At 44.0% G+C, this 9,813-nt stretch overlaps 1 protein-coding gene across 3 annotated transcripts in view; it reads left to right on the top strand.

Moving 5' to 3' along the window:
- Nucleotides 1-9,813, top strand: part of Stard9 (StAR related lipid transfer domain containing 9) — an 89,055-nt gene that overhangs the window by 75,209 nt on the left and 4,033 nt on the right. For all 3 annotated transcript variants that reach the window (XM_060372007.1, XM_021639363.2, XM_060372006.1), the window contains 3 exons: nt 455-652; nt 1,273-1,456; nt 1,822-1,959. In XM_060372007.1, the coding sequence (XP_060227990.1) occupies nt 455-652; nt 1,273-1,456; nt 1,822-1,959 (520 nt within the window). The remainder of the gene's footprint in view (nt 1-454; nt 653-1,272; nt 1,457-1,821; nt 1,960-9,813) is intronic.

The raw sequence follows: 9,813 nt of genomic DNA, 5'->3' as shown, positions 1-9,813 counted from the left end.
AGCAGAGCAATTCAGGGGCCAAGAGAGAATCCAGACTGAGTCAGTTGGAAGGGTAGTTTGAGCCAGAACAGCTGAGTTGGACCAGCCAGCACAGAGCTCAGAACCAGAAAGGGTGAGCTTTTTAAGCAGTAAGTCTCAGAGGCTGAGAACATTCTGGACCCAAGTTAGCTTGTACAGGGGCTGAAAGCTTCTAGGAGTAGGCTTAGGTTAGCAGAAGAAGGCAGCAGGCCTCCCAGACAACGGTCATATCAGGCACAGAACAGTTACTTTCACAGGCAAGAGCCCTGGGCCTGAAGAGCAAGGGGTGGGCAAGGTGAAATAGGACCTAACAGGGAGCTGTTAGCTCTGACCTTGCTCCCCTTGGATTTTCCACAGGGTCAGAGGACTTCAGGGTGAAGGCCATGTGGGAATCAATCACCTTTTGTCTCAGTGAATCAATCACCTTTTGTCTCAGGCAGAAAAAGACTACAGAGACCCTCAGGAACGGGAGGACTGAGCAACTTCATAACTTTCGACGGACACGAAGCCTCACACCCCAGAAACAAGTCAGCTTCCTGCCCAGCAAATACCTCCCCACCTGGGAACGTGACTTGCCCAGCAGACGCCGAGAATACCTGCAGCAGCTGAGGAAGGATGTCGTGGAGACCACTAGGTAAGGGCGAATCTGGAGCCTGCAAGGAATCAGGCTCTGTGGGAGCTGGGACTGGAATTTCAACATCCCAGAGGCTCTTCCATGCATCTGGAATGACTGAGGTAGATGTGGGAGTCTGGGGCAAATGGAAATAGGACATATAGGACAGGATCGGGTACAGAGGTGCAAAAGGAGATGGATAGAGAGAAGTCCTGGGAAAGCATTAGACAGAGGAACTCATGTGTTCAAGTCTGTGTGCAGGGGTGGGGTGGTGGGGTGTCTTAGAATGGCTTGTTCCTCTCTAGAAACCTCTTTTAAGAATGATAAATGATGGGCTGAAGAGATGGCTCAGAGGTTAAGAGCACTGACTGCTCCTCCAGAGGTCCTGAGTTCAATTCCCAGCAACCACATGGTGGCTTACAACCATCTATAATGAGATCTGGTGCCCTCTTCTGGCATGCAGGTATACATGCAGGCACAACATTGTTTATATAATAAATAAATATTAAAAAAAAGAGAATGATAAATGATGACCATGTAAGCAATAGAGCATTGTGCTGAGCCAGCTGGGATAGGCAGGATAGTATTTTTGTGCACATACCATATCAGAAGGTGTCTTTTCATCCTGTGGGCTTCCCTAGGATACCACAGCCAGCATCAAGACCAGCCCGCTTTCCCTCTGACATTGATCTGATGCTTCGAGACTATCATCGGGCCCGTGAAAAGGCCAAGGTGGAGATTGCCCAGGCTCGGGATCGGCTCAGGGAGCGGACTGAACAAGAAAAGATGAGAATCCGCCAACAGATCATCTCTCAGCTGCTAAAGGTGGGGAATGAGGCAATCTTCTGCCTTAGGACAGGCCTGGAACCTGGGCCAGATCTTAGACTCTGACAGCCTTCCCTCTGTCTGTCTGAGTCTGGTGATACATCTGGAGAGTGTAGGGCTCTGCTTCCATCCCAAAGCTAGGCTCCTATTTCCTTTACACCCTCATCAGACCACTGTTGTCCCAGGCCAGTGTGGGAGGAAGAAGCTTCTGTGTGGAGTCAGGGATGTGTGGAGAGTCGAGGCTTCTGGAGAGTAGGTGGGATGCTCAGCAGGAGGCTTTGGGAGGCGAGTGGTGGCCAGGTGGGGGAGAGGATGTGGTAGGGAGGGTGTACCACCAGAAGCCAGTTTATCTGTCTTTTTCCCAGGAAGAGGAAAGCCTGCAAACTCTAGCCACCTCCAGCTCACTGTGTACCAGCTCCAACGGAAGCATATCTTCTGGGGTCACATCTGGCTACAACAGCATTCCAGCCTTCTCAGGCCACCTCCACTCCCTAGAAGCTGTGGTGAGTGGGCAGACATTAGAGAGTTGAGATGAAAGTGTGGCTGGGACCTGTGCTTTCTCAAGGTCTCTGCTGACATATGTCTTTAGGTTAGGTCTGCCTTCCTCTCTTTTTATTCTTGTATTTCAGTGTTTTGGTTTTTTTAAGTTTTGTTTTATTTTTAATTATGTGTGTGGTTGTATCTGCGTGTAGGTACATGTATGTGAGTGCTGGTGTCCACAGATGCCAAAAGCATCAGATCCCCTGGAGCTGGAGTTACAGGTGGTTGTGAGCCATCAGTGTGAGTGCTGGAAATGGAACCCAGGTCCCCTACAAGAGTAGTGCACAGCTGGGCATGGCTGTGGAGGCTTTTAATCTTAGTAGTCAGGAGGCGGGGACAGGAGGATATCTGTCAGTCAAGACCAGATGGATCTACATGCTAAGATTTAGGACAGCCAGAACTACACACTGAGACCCTGTTTCAAAACAAAAGTAAAAACAAGCAAAAAACAAAACAAAACAAAAACAACAACAACAACAAAAATGTTCAACAACAACAACAAAAAACATCCAACAAAGAAAACAGTGCACATTTGGTTTTGTTTTAATTTTTCTGTTTCTTTGGTTTGGGTTGGTCCTTTGAAAAAAGATTTGTTATATTTTGGTTTTAAGATGGGTTCACTGTATATAACCCTAGCTGGCCTGGAACTCACTATGTAGAATAGGTTTGCTTCAAACTCAGAGAAGTCCACCTGTCACTGCCTCTGCCTCCTAAGCGCTGGGATTAAAGGCATGCATCATCATGCCCAGCAAGATTTATTTTTATTTTGTGTATGAGTGATGGCTGAAGTTATGTTTGTGTACCACAAGAGTGCCTGGTGCCTGTGGAGATCAGAGGAGGGCATCAGCTCCTCTGGGACTGGAATTATGCTGGGAATCAAACCCAGGTCCCCTGGAAAAGCAGGCTCTGCTCTTTTTTATTTCTAATTTTTCTCTCATATGTTACATCCTGACCACAGTTTCCCTTCCCTTCCCTTAAGTCTCTCCTTTCCCCCTTCCCCCTTCCCCCACCTCTCCTCCTCCTCACATTCATCCCCCTCCGCCTTCCCTGAGAAAAGAGCAGGCCTCCCAGGAACTTCAACCAAGCACAGCATAGCAAACTATAAGACCAGGCAGATGCCATCACATCAAAGCTGGATAAGGCAACCTCCCTGCCTCTGCCTCCTGAGTGGCTCAGATTGAAGACATGTGCCACCACTGCCCAGCTGGAACTTTAATGTATTCTTTCAGTTTCATATAATCATATATGTATATGAGTGTTATGTATAATCATACATTTAAGCATATTTCCCCCATTATCCTCCCTTACCCTTCTCCTCATACAACCAAACCCATTCTTGCCAACAAGTCTACCTCCTACCTCTGTGTTTGTTTTGAGAACCAGTAATTTTGTTAGGGTTACTTACAGGATTATGGGTAAGGAGCTGTTTTCAGGAGCATGGGCTCCCAACCAGCGGCTGCGTTACTGAAGCAGATGTGTCTCCCTCCTCCCTCAACCAGGAACTGTGTGTCAGTTCTGAGGAGAGAACCTTGCGCTCTTGCTCACTTCGTGACAAGATGATGGCAGGCCCGCTCTTTGCAGGGAATCACAGTTCAGGACTGCATAGCACGCCCAGAAGTTAGCATTCTGCACCGCTTCTCTTCCTCTGGCTCCTAATTCTTCATGTCCCTTCTTCCATGATGTTCCCTGAGCCTTGGAGCAGATAAGGCTAAACATACAAGTTTGACCAGAGTTATAAGCCTGCAGCCACTGCTATCCTAGGATGACTTTTTTTTTGGGGGGGGGTGTACCACATAGGAGAGAGAATGTATGGTGCTTCTGTCGCTGCGCCTGGCTTATTTGTTTAATATGAAGTCTTCCAGTTCTGTTGATTTTTGACACAAACAACAATGTTTTATTTTTCTTTATGGCCAGAGAGTATTGTATTGAGTATATAAACCACATTTTGTCATTCACCTGCTAACAGGCTCATACCTCTCAAAAGCAAAGCTTCAGTAATTTTAGGTATTAAACTATTTCTTTGTATATGAACTCCTCTTCGTTGTAATTTTTATAGTGGCTATTGTTAGAGTCCAGAGGAAGCTGCAAAAATCACTCAGACTCTGATCTCAGTCCAATATAGATGGATTATTGAATGCATACCCCAAGACTGACTGCAATCAGGGATGCAGTTCAGACTTTGGAGCTGAACTGGGACCCCCAACATTTTTTAGAGACAGCTTATGAAGGCAAAAACTGCAATTAGGCCATCCAGGGGTAAGGAGGGGGACAGTGGAACCGGGTATTCGCCCCGACTCAAGTTATTTTTCCTAGCTAGACAAATCAGTTCTAGCTAACCTTGAAAGTGAGGCTAGCAGCTGAGGCTGGCTGTGCTTGTTTGAGAAATTTCCAGGAGTAGAAAGGCCATAGAGTTTGCTGAACATACAGTTTTTGGTCCACCTGACCTTGCACAGATAGCTTTTCCTTTATCAGCAACAAGTTGAGATGAAGAGGTTGGTGAGCCTGGAGCAAAAACGGCTATAGTTATGCCAAAAGGAGCAGGACTCAACAATATACTAACATGCATTCCTACCAACAGAGCGTGAATTCCTTTTTCTCCACATGCTCATCAGCGCCAGTTGTTTTTATATATGTAATAGCCATTCTATCTAGAATGAGATGGAATATAATTATAGTTCTGATTTAATTTCCCCAATGACTAATACTGAAAAATTTTTCATGTATGTTATTCATTTGTTGAATCTTCTTTTGAGGCATACCTGTTTAGATCATTTGCCTACTTTCACAGTTGGATTACTCACCTTTGTGTTTTTTATAGTCCTGGAACTCACTCTGTAGGCTGGCCTCAAACTCATAGAGATCCGCCTGCCTCTGAGGCCTTTGGAGTGCTGGGATTAACAGTGTGTGCTCTACCATTGCCTGGTCAATTGTCAATTTTAAAATTGTGTAGACACGTCCTGAAAATCATTGTGTCAGTTTTTAAGTATTTTTAATGTTTTCCTCTAGTAACTTTTGAGCTTCAAATCTTTCGCTAAGGTCTTTGGTCCAGAGCCCGGCATGGTGATACATGCCTTTAATCCTAGCTCTTGGTGTACTGAGGAAGGGCAATCATGAGTTCAAGATTATCTCTAGTGTAAAGCAAGACACACTCAGAAAACAAAACCTATCCATTTTGAGTTGATTTGTAGGGATGAGAGATGAGGGTCCAGATTTAATCTTATGTGTGTAGTTTTCCATTCTTCCCACTGGTATTTGTTAGGGTATCTATTTCTAGCGTTTGTTTGGGGACCTTTGTGAAAGATGAGTTGGCTGTGGCCATAAAATTTCTGGATTTTCTATGGTCCATGTATTTTTATGCCAGTACCACACTGTTTTCAAGTATTATGAAGTTTCCAGCTTTGCTTTGTTGTTGTTGTTGGTTGTGGTGGTGGTGGTGGTGGTGGTGGTTTTTCAAGACAGGGTTTCTCTGTGTAGCCTTAGCTCTCATGGACTCTCTTTGTAGACCAGGTAGCCTTGAACTCCCTGCCTGTCTCTGTCTAAGTGCTAGGATTAAAGGCACCACACCCAGCTAATTTTGCTCTCTTTACTCAAGATTTCTCCATTTGGAGTATTTTACATTTCCATATGAGTTCTAAGATTAGTTTTCTGTTTCTGTAAAAAGCATTGATATTTTCATGAGGATTATGCTGAATTTGTAGATCGCTTTGAGTGTTATGGACATGTAACTGTATAATTCTTCTAAATAATGAACTTTGGGGAAGTATTTCCATATTTGAATTAAAGTCTTATAATTTTTTTTTTTTTTTTTACTTTTATGTATGTGAGTGTTTGTGTGAATGTGTGTGGTAGATCCCCTAGAGTAGAGTACAAGCAGATACGAGTGCTGGAAACTAAACCAGGGTCCTTTGGATGATCAGGAAGTGCTCTTAACTGCTGAGCCATCTCAGTGTGTCTTTCTTCAGCTTTATTCGTAATAACCAGAATCTGGAAACAACCTCGCTGTCCCTCAACTGAGGAATGGATATAAAAATGGTGGTACATTTACACAATGAAATACTACTCAGTAATTAAAAATAAGGAAATCATGAAATTTGCAGGCAAATGGATGGAACTAGAAAAGACCTAGCAATTTATTTAAAAAACAGCTTTAGCATAGTAACTGGGCAGGTATGATTTAAACTAATTTTCTAAGCTAGTCTAGCTACAGTTACTTGCCAATAAGTTGTCCTGTCTGGGCTGTATTTGTTCCATCAGGCCATGTCCTCTTTCTCAATCTTCTTCCTTCTCTCTCTCTCTCTCTCTCTCCCTCTCTCCTCCTGGCCTGATGGTCCCTAGGAACTTAAGCTCCACCTACTTTTCGGCCCAGTTACAGGCTCTATTTATTTATTTTAGCTAATTTTTATTAACCAACCAACTTTAAATTGGGAATCAAGTTTTATACATCACTTGGTATACATGAGAATGTGCTCTTCGGGACTGAAATCAGAACTTGGGAGCCAGTATTTAGCATTTGAATGCATAGTAACAGACTAACCCCCATTATCTGGCTTTGTTAACAGGATAGTGCTGGCTTCCTAGAATGAGTGTTGGTTGTGTTCATTTCCTTTCTATTTTATGGAATAGTATGAAGAGTATTGGCATTAACTTGAAAGGTTTAGTAGAACTTGGTAATGAAGTCTTGGACCTCTGTTGGGAGAATCTTTGCATGCTGTTTCATTCTTGTTGCTTGTTATAGTTTTTTTATGCCCACTTGATTTTATTTTGGTTGGCCATTTATATCTACCAATTTATCCAGATCTAGATTTTCCAGCTTTTAGGAATCTAGGTTGTCAAGTATTCCTTCATAATCCTCTGAATTTTACTGGTACCTGTCATACTGTCCCCTTTTCATCTTCTTTTTCGTAATGTGAGACACTTCTCTCAACTACTTTCTTTCCATTCTCCTTTCTTTCCATTTTCCTTTCTTTCCATTCTTTTACACTTGTTCTCTACATGCTTTCTGCAGGTTTGAGTCAGTCACTCTACTAGACCAAGTTTTGCCCCAGAGATGGGGACAGGACTTTCTGATGGCCAGAGCAGTCCAAATTCAATTAGTAGGTCCATTATCAAAATGGCCTCTGTCTACAGCACCCCAGGAGATAGCTGGGAGTTAAAGTAAATCCTTTCCCAAAGGCAGGCTGTGAAGATTCCAAATTCCTTATCTATCTAGGTTGTAAACCTGTGAGAGTCATGGGTTTTCTCAGTAGCCAGTTTGTCCTGTTTCCACTGATAAGTTTTCCTGGACTCTGTTTACCCCTATAGAAGGGACTCTCTCCAACTGCTGGGATATTTTGTTTCTCCTTCTGTGTTCCTGTCTGAGGTCTTTGGAAGCTCAGGTTTCCTTTTGCCACTGTGTGGAATTTTAGTGTTCTTGGCAATTGTTCCTAGAAATGTGAAGTTACAGGCTGCTGCTTTGTATTTGTGGAGGGAGGGAACAGGTGACCAACACCAGGTCCAACATGTTTGTTCTTAGGTCACATGCTCTACATTGCACACACTCAGCAAATAATGAGGCTTTCGTATTAGATAGCCCTTCTCTAGATTTCTTTAGGACTATGGGCATGTCACTGTCAACTCCTAGAACCTCATCATGCCCTTACTGTGTTACTATGTGCCCTTGCCCTTTAGCTAAGTTAGGTGAGAGCCAGTGTCATCTTCTTCCAGACATTAGTGAGAGGCATGTGCTGTCTTACCACCTAAGTTTCATACTAGGTTTTAAACAGACATATTTTACAGTAAAGATGCATATGTGATTTTTCTAGAGCATTACTTTTCAGCCTTTGGATACTGTCATTTTGTTGATCTATTTGTTCATATTGGCTAATATGGAACTATTCTTGCATTCTTGGAATTCTCTAAATACCTACTGAATACTTATGCACATGACATACTCTTCTAATGTTCTGTTGCTGTCTGCTAATATTTAAGGTTTTGAAAATTTTTTCTATCATTTTAGAAAGCAGTTATATACATATAAATTTTAATTTATATATATATTTTCAAAACAGGGTTTCTCTGTGTAGCTTTGGCTGTCCTGGAACTCAATCTGTAGACCAGGCTGGCCTTGAACTCACAGAGATCTGCCTGCTTCTGCCTCCTGAGTGCTGGGATTAAAGATGTGCACCACCAACAGTCTGTCTGTTTAATTGCATACTAATCAGTATTTTCCTGCTTTGGCCTTTTAAAAATTCTCTTTTAATAATGTCACATTTCTCTTGCCCCCAGTATTGTTTGACCCGCACAATATGAAGGATTTGTTCTGGGTCTCTGATGTAATTAATCCCTGTCCCTGATGTCGAGTCAATATATTAATTCATGATTATAGCTGGAAATCATCAGTGCTGTCAACAGGTGAGGTCACCTAGGGCATTGGCTCAGATGCAAAAGAATCCCAAGATGTCAGTTTGTGGTTGAGGAGGAGTCAAAGAACTCAAGAGAGGGAACACAGGGTTGGGAGCCAGGAGCTGGGAGCCTGGGGCCTAGGTGAAGAGGTCTGATGCATGTGACAGCCTGCTGAAAGATGGGGCTGGTAGCATCTTGTTGCCCCAAGGTATTGTGGTGGTTTGGAGGAGTGGTGAGAGCAAATGGTTCTGGGTTCTGGCAGGTTCTGTGCAGGTGAGAGGGAGATGTCAAACTGAACACTGGCTTCAGGAAGCTTAATGCTGGGGAAAAAAAAATCTTTATGTATTTAAATGTTAATATCTAGTGACAAGGGAGAGGTGGTGGGTGGCGAGGGGAGAAAGGTGGTGATGAGGTGTAAGGGTCCTAAAGGTTACAGGTCTTAAAAATGACTCAGGACTATCTGTTGCAGGAGGAGGAATGGAGTAAGGAAGGAGGTACAGCTTTGTTTTTTTTAAGACAGGGTTTTTGTGTAACAAGAGCCCTGGGTGTCCTGGACTTGCTTTGTAGATCAGGCTGGCCTCAAACTCAAGAGATCTTCTTGCCTCTGCCGCCTGAGTGCTGAGATTAAAGTCATCTGCCACCACACCTGGTCTAAGTTTACATTTATTTAGTGTGTACATATGCATGCACATACCATGTCACATGTGAAGGTCAGAAGACAGCTTTCAGTATTGGTTCTGCCCCAGGGATTCTCATCCTCAGGCTTGGTGACAGGCACCTTTACCCATCGCTCTGTGTTTTTGTTCCGCTGAGGAGCTGGCTGAGATAGAGTACTAACCAAAGACAGCGGAGACCCAGTGCCTCTTCTGGCTCAGTGCCGCACCTGGCCAGGGCCAAGGTTTGCTGTTCAGAGCTTACTGCTTCCTCATTTCCCTTTGACTTAGAGCTAATTACCCACACTAACTTCTTCCAGAGATGGCCTCCATTGTGCTGCCACAGTGGTACAGGTGGCTTCTCACATACTGACCCTGGAGTTTGGCTATCTGGTAGAGAGCCCCATGCTCAGGTCTGGCTTATCCTGATTGCTATGGCAGCTGATCTGCAAGGGACCTTTAAGCCTGTGGCCTGGATATAATGTCTTCTGGGCTGTTATCTATTGCTGTAACCTCTTGAGGCCATCTGTCTTGGACACTTGGGGGTGGGGGTGTTTCTTACTGTTTCAGAGGCGTAGTCCGTTATCACCATGGCAGCATGCCAGATGGTGCTAGAGAAATAGCTGAAAAGCTATACTCTGATCCACAGAGAAAAACTGGGCTGGCATGGGCTTTTGAAACCTCAAAGCCTACCCCAACCCCCCTAATCTTTTCAAATAGTGCCTCTCCTTGGTGACCAAGAGCATCACCTTGGGGGAGTTCAAGGGCTTGAAGGCTTCCAGA

Source organism: Meriones unguiculatus, chromosome 18 (assembly GCF_030254825.1).
Source record: "Meriones unguiculatus strain TT.TT164.6M chromosome 18, Bangor_MerUng_6.1, whole genome shotgun sequence".
In the NCBI taxonomy this organism is placed as follows: Eukaryota; Metazoa; Chordata; class Mammalia; order Rodentia; family Muridae; genus Meriones; species Meriones unguiculatus.
The sequence above is the reverse complement of the archived record's forward strand: the minus strand, read 5'-3'. Positions and strand labels throughout refer to the sequence as shown.